The 17,432-nt window shown below is 40.7% G+C and overlaps 2 protein-coding genes across 6 annotated transcripts; both read right to left on the reverse strand.

Annotated features, from left to right (window-relative positions):
• Nucleotides 1-13: 13 nt before the first annotated feature.
• Nucleotides 14-7,672, reverse strand: cdadc1 (cytidine and dCMP deaminase domain containing 1). Of its 3 annotated transcripts, none has more exons than XM_013268923.3 (12): nt 7,569-7,672; nt 6,119-6,315; nt 5,593-5,693; nt 5,280-5,457; nt 4,229-4,526; nt 3,110-3,316; nt 2,916-3,016; nt 2,663-2,712; nt 1,859-2,028; nt 1,578-1,767; nt 1,273-1,321; nt 14-1,141 (listed from the first exon to the last, which is right to left on the reverse strand). In XM_013268923.3, the coding sequence occupies exons 2-12, from the start codon at nt 6,216-6,218 to the stop codon at nt 1,035-1,037; spliced, it is 1,551 nt and encodes a 516-aa protein (XP_013124377.1). In that variant the 5' UTR covers nt 6,219-6,315; nt 7,569-7,672; the 3' UTR covers nt 14-1,034. The 3 variants fall into 3 exon arrangements, with proteins under 3 accessions (XP_013124377.1, XP_003441019.1, XP_013124379.1); XM_003440971.5 differs by having other exon boundaries at nt 6,119-6,234; nt 7,569-7,621; XM_013268925.3 differs by lacking the exon at nt 7,569-7,672 and adding an exon at nt 7,006-7,509.
• A 556-nt stretch (nt 7,673-8,228) lies between these two features.
• Nucleotides 8,229-16,531, reverse strand: rcbtb1 (regulator of chromosome condensation (RCC1) and BTB (POZ) domain containing protein 1). Of its 3 annotated transcripts, none has more exons than XM_005450078.2 (14): nt 16,389-16,531; nt 16,256-16,285; nt 15,364-15,652; nt 14,735-14,885; nt 13,955-14,121; nt 12,969-13,127; nt 12,778-12,885; nt 12,497-12,639; nt 12,171-12,234; nt 11,926-12,052; nt 11,699-11,825; nt 11,368-11,519; nt 11,146-11,276; nt 8,229-10,313 (listed from the first exon to the last, which is right to left on the reverse strand). In XM_005450078.2, the coding sequence occupies exons 2-14, from the start codon at nt 16,270-16,272 to the stop codon at nt 10,173-10,175; spliced, it is 1,776 nt and encodes a 591-aa protein (XP_005450135.1). In that variant the 5' UTR covers nt 16,273-16,285; nt 16,389-16,531; the 3' UTR covers nt 8,229-10,172. The 3 variants fall into 3 exon arrangements, with proteins under 3 accessions (XP_005450135.1, XP_005450136.1, XP_025759193.1); XM_025903408.1 differs by having other exon boundaries at nt 10,187-10,313; nt 11,130-11,276; nt 16,389-16,502; XM_005450079.2 differs by lacking the exon at nt 16,256-16,285.
• Between the last annotated feature and the right edge of the window lie 901 nt (nt 16,532-17,432).

The raw sequence follows: 17,432 nt of genomic DNA on the forward strand, positions 1-17,432 counted from the left end.
TAACCATTCTTCATGACGTCCTCTAAAAGAAGCCACCTTGTTTTTTTTCCCACTTCGATGCTGTTGTACAACATTCACAACAAATAAAAAAGAAAAAGAAAAGATGGGAATGCATGCTTTGTGTGTGTATGACAAAGTGTGTGTCATTTTCCAGGTATTTTTCAGATGGCTCCACAGTTACTGCCTTTTCTGTGATTTGGACTCAAGTTACAAAAACACTTAAACCCCTGTTTACTTTACCTGAACAAAAAAAAAAAAAGAATACAAACAGTGTGTTCATGTAGAAAATTAAAGTTGGTAAAGTCGAGTAAATTCCTTCACGCTCCAAAACCAAACCTTTGACCGTCCTCTCTGCTCTGCAGGATCACTTTTTAAACTATCATTCAAGCATTATCCATATGCTCAACACACTTTAGTGCATTTTGCTTGTGTTTAAAAACAATAACATTCTCACAGTCTGAAACACATTTTTCAAACACTCTCACAGCAGCTGCCTTCAAAATAAAAGCATCAGTAATTCTTTTCAAACCGTTCTGTGCCGTGAGGACAATCCTGAACAACCAGGAGCTACAGATGATGTTAACCTCACACTTTTTCATTATTAAGATTTTTATAATTAGCTTTCCCCCCCTCCATTTGTTTCAAAAACAAACAGATCTGCATATCATAGTTTAAATAACTACTTTAAATAAATTATTTCTTTGTGGTATCCTATAAACGCTTAAAAAAAAATTGTCCATAGTTTCTGTACCCATTTTTTAATCTTTAATCTTCGATGGATCTATTAATCCGCTCTTAGTGGTGTCCCTTTGAGCTCATTGCATTGCACTGATTTCAGTTTGTTTCCAACTCTTCACTCATGTAATGACTGGACTTGGAAAAGATACAAATGGGTAAAATCATATGTGCCACAGATTTGATGCTCAGGAAGGAAACAACATTTAGCTGTATTCATTCCAGCTGTGAACGATCAAATCTGTGGCACGCGATCTTAAAACCTGCCTCTGTGGGGGGTGTTTTTTTGGTACGTGGATTTATCGACGGCTCACAGTAGGTGATTCGCAGGACATGCTGGTGCACAGCTTCTTGTTGCTGGGGCTCTCACTCTCAGTCTGTCTGCTGTGCTTTCCGACACAACCGTCTGCAATAAATGGCACTGTGGTTAAAACGCGAATCAGCAAAGGAAAATTGGCTGATTCATAATTCTGTAATTTATCTGTGGAGATGGTTAAAAAAAACCAAACAAATAAAAAGGCATAGGGCGCCACTTACTGGCAAGATGAAAAGGTGGCGCTGAGGACACTGAAGGGCTTCTTTGCCACTGTGAGGACAGATAAATGTCAGATTCTTTAAGGAAATGTTAGCCTTATCTTCAAGAAGCAAGACATCCAGAAGCTGCTGAGTCAGCTTATTATGCACCAGAATAAATTAACATATATCTCCCTTTTCAACATATTCTCTCATCCAAGTCTACTTTTGCTATGTTTGCTGAGGAAATGACCCCTTTCTGCAGCCTGGACTTTACTGTAGCTGCAGAAGGGAACAAAAACAAAACAAGAAGAACATTGTGGACTCACTATGAACTTGCTGATGTTCTTTAGGGTGCCGAATCGCAGGTAGGAAATATCTCCCTTATCTTTGTCCCGGTCCAGGTCAGAGGTGTATATGTGTGTGATACCGGCTCCTCTGATCAGAGGGATACACTCATCACATGGACACTTGGTTACAAAAAGCATGGTTGGCTCATCCGGTTTGATGTCTCGCGTCCTGAAAGGAGGAGGAACACCTATCAAGCGATGATGAACACCGATTTTCTGCATTCATGTTTCCCCTCCCGCCATTTCTGACAAGTTCTGACCTGAAGGTGAGGGCGTTCTGCTCTGCGTGGATAATGTATCTGTATTTACGTCTCTGGCGGTCCTCCTGTTTGGCGTCCATCTGAGGGTACTCGGCGTACTGCGAACCTGCGGGGTAAGCGTTGTACCCACAGCCCACCAGGTACAAACACCCTGTTCCATTACAGCCAGCCTGAGATGAGGGGACAGATCAAAATACTACATTAACAACATCAGTGTAGGTGTTAAATCTATCGGTAGCACTGCTTTAAATGATGAAATAAAGTGTTCTCTCCTGCGTTCATAATTCCATCTGCATTATACCACGGGCTGAAAAGCAGCCCCAAATCACAACACAGCCTCTACCGTGTTTTACAGATGAGTGTGGACACTCACTGTTGTACCGGTCTCCTGACCTCTTCCACACTGAGCTCTCTCTCTTTTTGTCAAAAAACACTCACTATCTCAAACTGTCCAGAGAGAGCACCCACTACTGAGGAACACGTCAGGATTTATTTGAACATTTTGGGCTCATCATCATGACATTTGTCACAAATTGTTTACTTGAAACAGCCAACTGCATCCACCCACACTGAAAACCTCAATGCGTTAATACAATCATCCATAAATGGATTTATTTAATCCAATTTAATGCAGACAAAAAAAAAACTCCTTCTGTACGAGCCTGATGTTATTAGATTTTGTCGGTTTGTCACCTTGTAATCCGGTGTCAAATCCTACCCGAACTGGCACACAAATACCAACAGTCTACTCTTGTGATGAATTAATGAGTTAAATCAAATCAAAAGGAGAATAGTTGAGCTCACCGACTGTCCTTTGGCCCAGATCACAGTGCCCACACCCACTTTAGGATCCTCTGAAATGACAGTTATGCATGTATAAGAAGCTGGAAACAAATAGCAAACTATTGACAGGGTCATTGTTAGAAATGATCATAACCTTTACGACATCACTCAGGAAAAAGTCCTGCAGCCTAACAGCAGTTGTTATGATGCTTGTTAGGCAATATGCAATAGAATGTAGAAGAATGTAGTGTGTGTTATGAATAACCAAACACACCTGTCCTGTAGGCCAGTAGCCTGGCCTGGATCATGCAGTGACGAGCCACTTCTTGGGGCACATCTTCATGACAAGAAGGCAGTGACACTGACGACTCTTCCCTGGGTCACATAAGGGACACGATCAAATGAGCATCAAGTACAAGCGCGTGGCGATGTCTGTGCTGAAAACAGATAGATTTGAGAGTTTCTAACCTGTAGAAGCCGTAGTGTTGCTGTGGCACCCCGGCAGCCACTGCAGCTAAAACTTCCACAAGCTCCCTCATGTTGTTTCTCAGGCTGGAGAAGTAAGGCTCCATACAGAAATTCTCCAGGCCCATGTGCTTCAAAATCTCCTGATGCTGCTGGGACTTACGAACCAGGAACTGTCTGGAGAAATCCTTCAGGCATCTCATTCGTTCTCTGGAACGACACAGAATATTTCTTTTAAAGGAGCTGAAAATCCAGCTGTGGTCATCCAGCAGTTTCGCAACTTGAGTTTGATTCACTCAATAAATATTTCTCCTTCTCAGTCTGGTTAAATTAAAGATGAAAGAAGTTCTCTAATTATTTCTGCAGAATAATCTTTGCTTTGTGCCTCATCTACAGGTTTTCTTGCCCCTTGATGGCTGAAGTCTGACCAGAGGTTAAACTAGGATGCAACGGAGTTCCAGCATCTTCAAATAATAAGTAAATAATAAAAATATATAGTGGGCGGTTTAATACATAATAACATCAAGCGAGTTCATTCTTAATATCTACCTGCCAAACCCCACACTTAAATTCTGACCATACCTACATCAGGAATTTAAGTGTCATGAAAGCAATAACCGTCCTATGACTGTTGTATTCATAACCACACAGCTGAAATAATTTGGTTCTATTCATTCACTCTCAACGCTCTCATGAATCAGATACAGATGTCAGGTTTCTCTCTGCCACATCATTCTCATATTTAAGTTAATTCTGCAGTCACTACATTTACATAGCAAACAATTGTTATGACTTCTTCTGTTTTGATGCACTTTATTACACTACACTGTAATATAAATAATAATGTGCACATTTATTTTATATTGTTTGACACCGATTTATGAAAACTGGATTTTTTTCGTCCGTTTTCTTGAGTTAACCATCTGGTGCTCTCATCAGCTGAGATTTCTGCTTCAGGTTCAGTTTTTTTTTTTTTTTTTTTTTGGTGCGTGTCAAGAACCACCTTGGGTTTCCCTCTAAAATATACCAGGCAACTGAGTATAACTTATTAGAATGCAAATTCAGCACACAGCTCAAAAGTGCTGCTCCGCAGAAGCAGATACTGTAACTACAGTAAGGTACCTGTTGAAAAGCTCCTCTGTGTTCTGCTTTGGGTCGTCATCAGTGATCCTCTCTGTGAAGTCACAATTTCTGGACGTCTCGGTGACAAACTGTGCCAGGCCGGGTGCCAGCGGCTGCAGCAGCATGCAGATGTGAGGACGGCTGTTGGACTTGAGCTTCTCTACTGCTACTGCATCTAGTAAAGCTTCCTCTGAAATGAAGTGAGCTGGACCGCAGTAGCTGGGATTGTTCATAGAGGGGGACTTCAGAATGCTGATCTCAGGGTCCCCGGGCCAGAAGGAGATCTGACTGACTCCAGCTGGAGGAGGAAAGCAAACAGCATGTATTCATCTTAGTTAACTTTGCCCAGGAATGAGAGAACAGAGCTCCAAAGTTCAGCAAACTGCTGATGTAGCTTAATGCCGATAATGCAGTTTACAACAGTACGGCAACACCTGTGGGACATATTCAGTCATACGCTCACAGTAAATAAATATAACATTATGGTGTCAAAGTCTGTCCTGAGTTTCTAAGTGTGTTCACTTCTCAATGTGTCATTTCTCAAATCTGGAAATCAGCGAGCCACAGTCTGATCATAAAGAGGCTGCTCGCCAAGTCTTATAAAACAGGTCCACTTCAAAGTAAATGAAAGTAAATGAAAGAAGGTGCTGTACCAGAAAGGCTACAGTTATTCTGACTACAGTTAGGGTAGAGCCTCAAAGTGACAGCACTGTGGTGGACTCCAAAACACACAGAGGCTGGAATGTGTAAGGGTGAGACAACAGAAGGGCAGGTACTTTGGTTCATGCAATCAGAATCAGTCATAATCAGTGGTGTGTACATGTCACATTGCATTTTTGATGAATTTGTGTGCCACCTCATAACTATGTTTATAAAGCAGGCCAACTTCCAAGTCAAAGGTCGCACTGGTCTGAGGTAAGTAGTTCTGCCTGATAAAGAACATCTCGTTTTTTGAGAGTGTGACAAAGAAATACATTCACGCTGCGTGTTGTTTTTAGGCTCCCTTAATGCTGTCTACTCATTCCTGCATCATGCCTCCTTCTCCGCTCACCGTTAATGATCATCTTCAGGCAAGTAGCGCAGGGTCTCCTCGAGAAGTATAGTTGACAGTCAGCCAGGCGGGCACCATGTTGGATGATGGCTGCCTGTCCGGCGTGGAGCTCAGCTCCTGAACAGTGAAGTCCCACCACTTTGCTTTCCCGCACCACCACCAGACCCATCCCATGGAGCTGAAGCACAGTACAGCTACAGTTATTAATTTTACACACAGGTGCTAGTAAAGATGGACATGAATCGCTCCACAGAACTTGATGATTTTTTTCCTTAGATTGCATACATCACTGTGTTTTTATATTCAAACTAACCTGATTACCACCATCCTCCTCTGTTTGCTCCTGAGGGAATAACTCCATCCATAAACTCAGCAAGGTGAAGAGGTTTACCTTTGACAACCTGGGGCCATGACCTGAAGCAGAGACAAAGCTGAATTAAGCCATCTTGTCCACAATGCTTCCCTGAAAAGCTGCAGTAACACATGCTTGTATGAGAATATATACCGTGAAGATTACTAATGTTTGCATGGTTTAAAGGCTCCACTGAAGCTAACTTGGCCCGTTAACTGAGACTTAGAAAAATATAACATTTATTTCAGATTCACGCAGGTGAAGACCTATGTCTATTGATCTGAGGATGGGCATTTCGCCATATGAATAGGATAAGATGATCGGCCGAGTCTAAGATAAATATATGCCGCATTGTGTAATGTGTAAATAAAGGCTGTCAGTGCCTCCCTGGTAAACTGTATCTCATGAAGCCGCGGTTTTGTGGCATGACAGAAGGGAAACCTATGAAGCTAAACTACTGGAAGAACTCTTCCTCCAGCTGGCTCACCTTGTATTTTGCTGTCAGTCTGGGTGCTGCTGTCTCTTGTTTCCCGACACGGTTTGGACTGGCCCGGATCGGCTCGGTTCCATATTTGGCTTTCTTCCATTCAATCAATCAGTCAGCTACAGAAAACGATATAATACGTCGACCCGACGTTCAGCAAGAGAAGAGCCGGATGAAGCTTTCTTTTGGTATCCTTTTCACTGTTAAGTTGGATAGTCACACGAATACCATTTTCAACTGACGCTTTCAAAATAAAAGCCTAAAAAGACACCGATTTGGCAAATAAAGTTGCACCAATAAAGAAATTCACGTACAAATCTGAATTTACGCTTCAGAATAATTTATTTTTCTATAACGACTAGTTAAAGTCACGTTGAAATCTGATTAGTAACGGTAACTCTCAGCAACCTGCGACTTTTTAAGTTACAGTGTTACAGTGCTAACATTACTAGCACTAACTCGCGTATTACGGTACAAAGATTTTTAATAAAACACTGTACAGCCGATAAATACTTGGACGAACGTAACTTCGTGTATTTCTACCGCAAGCAGAACCTGCCTCCCTCTTATTTAAAGGAGAAGGAGCCGTACTTCTGTGACTTCGCTATCTTGACAGTTCCGGATTACTTCCGGAAATATTTTCTGACGCTGTCACATGGGCGGGGCCAATTGGTTGGCTCGCAGCACGCAACCAAGTATGAATCATTTCAACTGCTAATCTTAATGCTGGGCATACACTGTGCGATTTTTAGCTCATTTTGAGCCGATTTTTCAGTCGTGCGACCGTTTTGGGGATCGGCCCGAGTTTGGCCTTCATCGTGTAGTATACATGGGGTAATGAGAAGCAATTAACACCTCACGACCAGCTCCCGATCATCAGAAAACCAAACCTGTTTGAAATCCTGTCGGCCGTCGTGAGGGTGTCACCGCAGCCTCTCACACTGCGCACGCGCAAACACAAAGATGAAAGCGAAAAGACCGGGCAGCACGGCAGTGCAGCGTGTGATCTGGACACAAGCGATGGAGGCACAACTTGTAGAACTTTGGCAAGCTCATCTGAGCCTTTTCCATGTGGCCTCACAAAATTATCATGACCACAACAACCGTGAAAATAATTGGATGAACATTGCTGCTCAATCACAGCTGTCTAATCAATGTTTTTCATTAGCAATTTAGCAAAGTTGATGGTGGCGGTGTGCGTGTCTGTGTGAGTGAAAGAGAGGGAGAGAAAGGGAGCGCGAGCAACAGATTTTCCGTTATAACCTTCATGTTATGGACGCACAGTGTGAGCACTCAGGTCGCATCGGAGCATCGTCACCTGCGAACTTCTAACCCCTGCGAGTCAATCGTGCAGTTTGAGCAGAAGCTGAACAACGCGACTGAAAAAAATCGCACAGTGTATGCCCAGTTTAAGAGGTAAAAGACATAAGTCTGTCCGAGCCCATACACTTACATGCAAGCACGTTGCTGCTGTCATACTCCATAGAGAGCAGCGGCGCATACTTGTGACATCACTAACCCTTACCTTACGTGGTCTTAAAGAGACACCACACAATTGTGACTGTTACAAAGTGTTTTTGAACTAAAAATCAAGAATGTGGGATACTGTTTGTCCGTGATTTGGACAGCCCAACGCGTGCTCCCGACGCAGAGGAAACTAATTCTGCTGGGGATACCTACCTTGGCACCACCGTTGTGCAGGTGAAGCCAAAGGCAAGATATGCGTCTTCATATTTTGTAGTGTTTGGCTTGGAAGCATGTTTGGCGATGCTTCATCTTCTGCTTTGCGTTGGTGGGAGCCCCGTCAAAAAACCTGTGCATTATGCCAGCAGTGTCCAAGCATTCTGTTTTTTATTCATACCACTTTTTCAATGTACCACTTTTTATTAAAATGTTCCTTAAGTGATATATTCTTTTTAAAATCTCACATTCCCATCTATATTTTTGATATATAGATGTTATATCATTCTATTTGGATGTACATTTTTCACGTTATCATTTTGCCATAAAACATAATTGTTTGCTTCAAAGAGCCAATAAAGAGCTAGACAATTAAAAAAAAAAAAAATACAAAAATGTACAAGAACAAAAATAGTTATGACAAGTGAACAAATCAGATTTAAGAAATATTTATTTCTTCACAGAAATATATAATCCCCATAGCTAAATTAAAAAAGTAAAATAATACAGTATGTCTCAAGTATGTAACAGCAACAGAATAATAATGCATACCCCAAACACTGCAATGCTGTAAGCTGAATTTAAGCATGGACCTAATGGTTTTATAAACTTCTCCTAAATGATGAAAGTATAACAAAATGTGTGTGTGTGTGTCTGAATACAATATGCAAATCAGTTTTACTCTTCCAGTTTAAATTTCCTCATAAAAAAACAAAGGAACAGCTCATAAAAAAACAAAACAAGCGGAAACTGTAAACCTAGACGTCATTTCCCAAAAACAATGATTTCCACAGAAGCTCTCAAAGCATCCTAAATTACTTTACGGCCTGAACTGAAGCTGTGCTTAATAATAAATAGCAGTTCTGCTTTAGTTGGAGCGAACAGAAACTCCTCCTCAAGCATCTGAGTACATCAAGAAATAGAAACCTATCAAGGAAATAGAAACTGATCTCACATTGGCTTTACTGGGAGACGACATGGTTGACCGCATGTTGTCCTAAAGGCTAGGACGCACAGGGAGTTTTTGGTCATCAGAAGACAAAGTGAAAGAATGAAAAAAAAAAAGTGCTTCAAAGCATTCCTCTTGCTTTAATTTGCAATGTATCCTGTAGCTTTGTTTAGTGCAATTTTTGCTCCATATATAGAAAAACCTACAGAAACTAAGATGAATTCCTCTTAAGTACTTTTGTAGATTTATTTTGAATTTGCCCGAACACAGAAACCAACCTGTAATGATGAAAATGCTAATAATGCGGAAACCTGAGCAAGCTTCCACAGTACAACATGCCTTAGATACAACGCATTGTACTGGCAATGGAAGAAAAAAGGAGCTATTATCGTAATTTTACCAAAGATGGTTATTTTTCTTAACAGAAAAGTGCAACTTTCTCAGTCTATATATTCCATAGATTTTTAAATAAGCTTAAAAAAACAACCTCTTAGTATTACGGAATATAAAGAAATGACTGTAGTGCTGCAGAGGAAATGTCAGGCAGAATGAACACACCTAAAGAAGAGACAGATTTTAGTATAACAACAGTTTTGAACTTCCCCAAATGTACAAAGAACCAGTTAAGAGAACAATTACCAAGCAAGCAACTCATAACAAACCACAGTAGGCTCTGCATCAGCTGTGTATGTCATGTATATGTATGAGTTTGTCTTTATCAATCAGTTGCTTTGAGTTAAATACTCCATCAGGTAATGCCAAACTTACAATGCGCCCTCTGGTGGACAAACTATGCAATGTCAGCAATCATAACATGGTAGAATGGTGTTTCTCCCATCTCCTCGTTACTTTCTTTAGTTTTCCTGTATGAACGCAAATACTAACAGACTGACAATTAGGCAATGCAATCAATTCACCAATAAACTGGGCTCTACTGCCAAGTGTGTGAAACATGTTTTCAGTACAGTACAGTGTTCATCTCTTTAGATTTCTTCAGTAGTTTATTCCTTCCAGATCTTTGGTCCCTCATGTGAACTTTTCCAGAAAGTAAATGAACAAAGCAAACACTGCTGAGAAAAAAAAATTCAAGTATACATAACATATGTAAAGAACTGCCATAGAAAAGGCGCCATGGGTCTGGCCAAAGTGCTCATTTCAGATCCACAGATAACGCAGCTTAAAAATCCAGTTTAAGCATCTTGTGAATAACGTTGTTTAAGTGCTTCTTTAAAGTCTATATAAATAAGTGTTTCAAGAAAGGGCCTCCTCTTTTGTCGTGGATGGGATCAACAGGAATGTGAAAACTGAAATAGTAATTGTGGTGTTGCATTCTGCTGCTGCACATGCAGCACGACCAAATCCACTTGGTCATTAGTTGTTGTTTTTTTTCTCTTTCTTTTTTAGGTTGCAGGAGCCTAAAAGTACCACTCAGTTCTTGAAGGCTCCACAGCGGCTAGCTTTGCTGATAAACTCCTTCAGCATTGCTCCGTCTACCTGCCAGAAGGCTTCGGTCTGAGTTACCCGAGTCAGGTGGTTTATACAAAACCTGAAACAAAACTCTTCCAGGTCCTGGAAAAGCAAACAATAGAAAAATAATAAGGAGATTAGATTGCAAAAGAAAGAACAAACATTCCGATGCTTATTTTACAGGGTGTTAAACCTTGTAATCGGGCAGACTGCCATCACTCTCAGACAGACTGGTTAAAGCTTGCAAATAACTGCTGTCTAATATTTAAACACAGACTGATTGTCAACATGTTGCAATCACTGTGTGAGTGCGCTGATCAGTGTAATAGAAGACCCGACTCGACTGCTTGTATTCTTCTACACAGCAAGGTTGCTGAGCGGCTGCTGTTAAATTGCTGCCCTGCAGCAACAACGTCACGATTTCTGGAGGAATTTCTGTTCAGGTGTTTGAGGTTCTGACTCGGAATGTGTGCAGTTAATATAAATTCCTGTTTATATATGTGTGTACGTCCTTCATTTTGTCCTTCAGTTTATTACAGTTAATCACTATATTATCACAAACAGATTGCATGTAATTGCAGCCTTGACCCAAGCTCAAACTGATAGTTGTAAACTGTGGTATTGTAGTTGTATTGCTGTCTTCATGTACCCAAGTCATTTTTGAAGATGGACACTGACTGTGAGTTGTCACAGACCTGATCTGTGTCTTCAAAGCAATTATTTTAAAGGCAACAAGATCAGAAGCTCATAGTACACAAACATTTTGGTCGTCTGGTCTTCCCTAGAGGGACTGGTGCCTTAATAATATGGTGGTTTCTCAGATGATGTAACCATTCTTTGTAAAAAGTAATTTCCGGCTGCATTTAAAAAAAAAAAAAGTAAATTTATCTACCACCTCAGCTTATCCACCTGACAAACCTGTTTATAACTGTACCTCTGCGTCGTATCGTATGGCGGCAGACAGCAGGGTGAAGGCGTTTTCCACAGTGATTCCTCTCTTGATGATCTGCTGACACAGGCGTTTCAGGCGGTTTTCACAATAAGAGGTGGCCAGGTCCAACAGGCCTGCAGCACAACACACAAACACACACACAGTGTCAAAAAACCCATCCTTCTACACACTAAGAACATATTTAACAGTTGCATTCATACTAACCAATGGCATCCTCAGGCGAAAGGTCAACAGTGTCTGTGTAAAGAAACTGCAGGAAGGACCTGTAGACGGGATACGAGAACTGGCCAATCTCTATCACTTCCTGCTGATCCTCCGTCCACTGGGAGCGAAACATTGAACGGAAATGCTCGCACCTAGCCACGATAAAAATACTTTATTTACAATGTATACAAATGGTCAAATAGTCAAAACCTGACATGTTAAGGGCTGCCAACAAAAATCACAGGCTGCCTTAACTGCACGGAAACAAAGCACAGCTACCAAATGCATCAAGGCTATATTTCACTTATAGCTATGTGGATAATAAACACACCTGATCTTCAGCACAGCTTTGTGAACGTGGATGTATTTGCCATCAACACTGAACTTGAGGTCAGCCGTTTCTGGACTGTCGAACTCTTTCCTCAGAGCCTCTGCAACCGTCAGGAAGTCATCTTGCTCTAGAAGAAAAAAAAAGTAGTAACAGTTCTAGTACTTAGACAGCTTTCATTTTTGTTTCTTTTACACAAATAATCCACAATTTGTTGTCTCTTCTCTCACCCATAGACATGAGGCGCCACATAACGGATGGCGTAGCGAAGCAGGCAAAGACGTCGTCTGTGTTGGTGAGGTGCGTGAGGTGTGGCAGGACAATGGATTGGCCTCGGCACTGACCCCACATAAAAACCTGGAGGAGGAGTGAAATGATAATGGTCCTGGATTTTTTGGGTGTTTTTTAGAATAAAGAATTCCAGAAACCAAAGAAATACAAGACTGTGCATCACTTTGAATGATGAGTGCTATACCTGCCCACTTTGGGTCTTGGCTGCCGACGTGTGTGTCGAATGGCATGCTGCCACCTCGACGACCCTGCCAAATGAGAGACGTGTTAACACAGAGAAGCTTTTCCTTCTTAATTATTGTACTGAAACATGTCAAAAGTGTGAAAGCTGTTTTGCTGTGGCATGATTTGCCCCACAATATCTACAATTAGGGAAAGAGCATTGTTTTGTTTACCGCAGACGACTACTTAAGACCAGGAGCGGAGGCAGAGGTACAGAGGAAGGAAATGAGGACAGGAAACTAAATCTTAACAGGAAACGTCCGACACCCTTCCCTCTCCCCTTCCTACCTCTCTTTGTCAGCCATGATGTGCACAGGGCTGAGGTGGTTGCTCTTGGTGCCAGTTCCCAGTTGACCATAGGTATTTGCTCCCCAGGCATACAGCAGCCCTTTATCGGTTAGGGCCAGGCAGTGTCCATAGCCCGATACAATCTGGAAGGTAGGGATGGATTTAAATGCGGCTGATAAAAAAAAAAAATTACCCAATCAGAGGTAAGCACAAATCATGAGTCATCCTCAAGGCAATTATTGATATTAAAAACTCATTCATGTGGTTGTTGGTTGTCTCACCTGTTGAATGCACATCCCTTGGAGTGCAGCGACACGGCAAGGTGTTAGCTGATTTCCATTGTTGCCAATTCCCAGCTGCCCGTTTCCATTGTAGCCCCAGCCGTAAACCTAAAGAGAAATAAAAGTCACCCTGTTTACTACAACAAGTTCAGATTTCTCAATGAGATCACTAAGATTTTATTTAACATCACCTCTCCATTGTCAACAAGAGCCATAGAGGAGGTTTGCCCGCATGTGATGCCCGATGCATTCTTGCCCTGCAGGCATCCAGTGACCTTCCTGGGGTAGGGTTGGTTGGCTGTGGAGCCTGAACCAATCTGGCCACAGTTATTATATCCCCATGCGAAGACCTAGAGAGGGTTGACGATGTTGTAGTGTGAGAAAAAACACCTTTTCTCAGAATGATGTTATTGATGCTGTACTCTGAGTTTTTCTGTTTGAGTAACATCTCAAACAGAAAAACTTGAATGTACATGAACAAACTGGGAAAAGGATGCTTACGATAATACTTATCGTACACTTAGTAACATATTAAATGGCAACAGCCTTTCCAGCTTACCACACAAACAACCCCATTAGCTTTAATGCCGCTGGGTTAAAGACAAGCTTCTTAGTGTGACACTAGGAGGCCTCAAGGTGGCAGGTCAAGGTATATGTGGGTGACCCCCTTAGGGCTAAACTTTTTATTTAGAGTGGTACATAAAAATAAGAATATTCTAATTTCAGTCATATTTGATCATATTTTATTAATTTAATTAAATTATGTGTGCCACATATCCCTTTTCATTACCTACTATTGCCATCCCTGCTCTTTTCTTTTGTTGTTTAAGACTGAATGGAAACTGTTTACCATCCAAACATGAATTCAACTCTATTTATATAGCACCAAATCCCAACAGCAGTAACTTCAATATGCTTTATATTGTAAGGTTAGGAGTGTACAATAATAGAGAGAAAACCTAATCCCTCAGTTGACCCCCACTAGCAGGCACTTGGTGACAGAGGGAAGGAAAAACTTCCTTTTAACAGGAAGAAACCTCCAGCAGAACAAGGTTCAGGGAGAGGCATCTGCCAGGACCAGCTGGGGGTGAGGGGAAAAGAAGAGAACGGAGGGAGACAGGAAAAGACACGCTAAACACATTTAACGGTGATTAAAACAAAATAAAAAAGGACTTGCCTCTCCATCCAGAGTGAGAGCCATAGAGTGATGTGAGCCACACGACACCTCTTTCACTTTTTTGTTCTGCAGGTTAGCGGTGATCAACACCGGGGAGAGTCCCGGGTTGGTCGACCCATTCCCCAGCTGACTGTAACCATTGTGCCCCCATGCAAACAGCTGTCCATCTGCAACACATAAAAACAAATGTAAGCTGTCAATGCTATACAGATGTATGAATCAGGATTTTTTTTCAAGTATTTTTATTCATCTTTAGGTATGAAAAAAAATTTTTTGAACTTAATTTTTTTTAAACATGTACTTTTCAAAGGGTTGATATGTATACATTGTATGTACATCAGTTGATGTGCATACAACTGATGTGTATGGACTGACACATCAGTGTCCAATGTAGTGGTTTATGTGCAAGTATACCATCAACACTGACACAAATACAAGAAAACACCCTTTGAATAGCTGTCCACTGTAGTGACCACTATGTGTGAAAGGGTTAAGCTCATATTAGTGACATTTCCTCTGTTCAATAGAAAAAGTCAACCTTTCTGTAGAAATTGACCAATGTTAAACATGACTATACAGTGAAATGTTTATGCAGCAGGATGAAAACTGATGCCAGCAAGATATATTTGCATTACACTCTGAGCGCTCTGTTATATAAGAAACGTGAAGAGATAAAAAAATAAATAAATAAATAAATTAAAAAAAAAAAAAAAAAAAAAAAAAAAAAAAATTATATATATATATATATATATATATATATGTAAAAAAAAAACAGCCTACCGTCAGTAGCCAATAGGACATGAGGTCCACTGCCATAGCTCAGACTGGCTACCTTCTTCCCTCGCAGGAAGTCCAGTTTCTTCGGCATAACAGTGCTCAGACCGTCTCCTGTACCAAGGCAGCTGCTGCAGTTTAACCCAAACACAAACACCTGCAAACAGTAACACACATTTCAAAATACACAGAGACACAACTTAAGTGCAGATATACATTTAAAGCTGTGTTGTAGGTTATCAACAAACACAAAGCAAAGAGATGCTCAATGTGTGACTTATGTGTTTTGATTGAGATCAGCTGTGCTCTGGTATGGTGGCATTCAAACAGGAAAGTGAAAACAATGCAGGATTTCCTGCAGCATATTTTTTCTTTCCACACAAAACACACTCTTATGAAATAAACCTTCACGTAAAAAGAGCACTGGAGGCATTTCACACAGCAAACCCCATCGGCTTCATACGTTTTCCTGTTGTTTAAACTGTCACGTAACTACAGAGCAAACGATACACTTCATGTAAAGTCAGAATTAGATTCAGGCACAAACATAAGGAAGACGAAACAAGTACAATGATTCGAGTGCTACTTAAAGAGCTCATATCATAAACAGAAACTATCAAATGCGCACTCCCCACCTCATTTCCATGCGTGATATAGATTGCTTCATTGGCAGTGGTGCCAAAGACACAGGCCTGTCGCACTGTAGCTAGTTCTTGAGCACTCAGCAGGTAGAACAGGGACCATTTACTGACATCCATCACCGCTCCTGCAAAACTCAGTCTTCCTAGCTGGGAAGGAGGGGGAGTCAGGGATGATCGGGGAGAGGAGGAGGGCACAGGAGGGGGATGACGAGGGGAAGGGAGGACTCGAGGAGGAGGCGATGGTGGTGGTGGCGTGGAGCCAGAAGAACCATCCCTGCTGACGCTTTAGACAAGATAAGAAATATATTAAAGATAAATAGACAAAGTTTGCTTTTTAAACAGTTACATTACTATAAAGAAGGGTAACATGTATTCTTCTTCTCTTGAAATGCTGTGACAGGAGACTAAAGAAATGAGAGGCAAGGATTTGGCAAGTTCAGAACTACATAAAATAACACCCGTATATCTTGGGAAATACATCTCAATCTCATGTAAATGAGGCATAGCGTGAGGCCAAAGCAACAACACATAATGTTAGTGCTAAGCTCCCGAGAAAAGCCAGCGAGGTGATATTGGATATAGCTGATAAGAAGGGGAAGTTTTAAACTGCTACATTTTTTCTCCACCTTAGTCAGCATAATAATAACAACAACAACAATAATTATTATTATAACAATAATGATAATAATAACAATAATAAAATAAAAAAAAAGAACAAAACAAGCATGCTCTAATTTACTGCTCCCCTTTTTTTCAACCCTACGTAGAAAAACTTTTAATTTCACTCCTTAAAGGCACGACAGCAGCAAAGCTAACTGCGAATAAAAGCTTGTGATGAACGGAGAAGCTAGTAGCTTAGTTAAGCGCTTTCTTGTGCTCTTCCTACCTAAAGCATCGCTCCATAACAACGAGTCGACTGAGAAAAGACAAACAGACAGCGACAGCGTTACGGCAACAACTTTAAGAATAAAAACGACTACTTCTACAACGTCTAAACTCGTGTTAATAAATACATTTACCTGAAAAAAAAAATCGCTCGTCCGGTGTTTACATTAGCACAGCTGTCAAGCTGCGTCGAGAGTGGTCGGTTTTTCTTCTTTGCGCATGATACACGCAGTTGCTTAAGCAGGCGCGTAGGAGCACCACTGCCCCATCCGGTCCTCAGTTAAATAACACCTAGATGTAGATGTGCACTCACCAGCCACAGCCGAACCAAAGCCGCAATTCTCCTGTAATAAAATCGATCTTCAACGAATTTAATTTTTTTCAGTGTTATTATATTTATCTACAAATACTTAAAGGTAGGTATACTAGAGCAAGTCAAGTTTTTGCAGGTGACAAAGAAATAATTATACCTTAAGCAGTAATTAATTTTAGGTCGTATGAGTAGTTTTAAGCATCACTCAACTTACAGGAAAGACGAAATAATTATATTCAAAGTATATTTAACTAGTGCCTAAATTCTGGGTATTTTGCAGGAAAGGAGACATAAATTATACTGTAAGTAATTTTAAGTGCCGCATAAGTAATTTTAAGTATGTTTGTAATTTGTGGGAAAACAAACAATATAAGTACACTGTACTTTTTGGGGGGCAGGCTGTATTATGGAGTGGCTTTACTTGGTCTAACTCAGGTACTTCCAACTTCTGTACGCTCTTTTAAAAGTTATGTTTGAGCTGTGATTGTGCAAGAAAAAAGTTAGACTAGGCTCCATCATTATGAGGTCACATAGCCCTACAAATGTTGATAGTACTTATTTTTTCTTGTTACTTGGTAAGGGAGAACAGTCCTTGTCACAGTTATATTGTTTAAAAACAAGACAGTTGAATAATCAGCATAACTCAAATGAAGTTTTCAAAAAATAAAGCAGTGACAAGGCAAGATTAATCCATTCCCAAATTTTCTACAAAATTACTATGAAAAGTGGAAGTACCTAAAATTACTAATCTAACTACTTAAATATACTTACAGTATAATTATTTCTTTGCTTCCTGGGTCATGATACATGACCCTTTTATTCTAGTGTACTTACCATGAAGTCTTTGTTGACAAATATAATTACT

This window comes from Oreochromis niloticus, linkage group LG23, assembly GCF_001858045.2.
Source record: "Oreochromis niloticus isolate F11D_XX linkage group LG23, O_niloticus_UMD_NMBU, whole genome shotgun sequence".
Taxonomy (NCBI): Eukaryota; Metazoa; Chordata; class Actinopteri; order Cichliformes; family Cichlidae; genus Oreochromis; species Oreochromis niloticus.

Bases quoted from the DNA above. Each gene is read 5' to 3' on its own strand.
- rcbtb1 (XM_005450078.2), bottom strand. The intron at 11,826-11,925 runs GTGAGAGAAGAG...TTTTTCTTCTAG, and splicing joins GTGGCGCCTCATGTCTATGG to AGCAAGATGACTTCCTGACG. The intron at 11,277-11,367 runs GTTAGTATGAAT...GTTGTGCTGCAG, and splicing joins TTCGCCTGAGGATGCCATTG to GCCTGTTGGACCTGGCCACC.
- cdadc1 (XM_013268923.3), bottom strand. From the start codon at position 6,218: ATGGAAGAAAGCCAAATATGGAACCGAGCCGATCCGGGCCAGTCCAAA. The intron at 5,694-6,118 runs GTGAGCCAGCTG...TCTCTGCTTCAG, and splicing joins GACTGACAGCAAAATACAAG to GTCATGGCCCCAGGTTGTCA. The intron at 3,017-3,109 runs GTTAGAAACTCT...TATGTGACCCAG, and splicing joins CAACACTACGGCTTCTACAG to GGAAGAGTCGTCAGTGTCAC.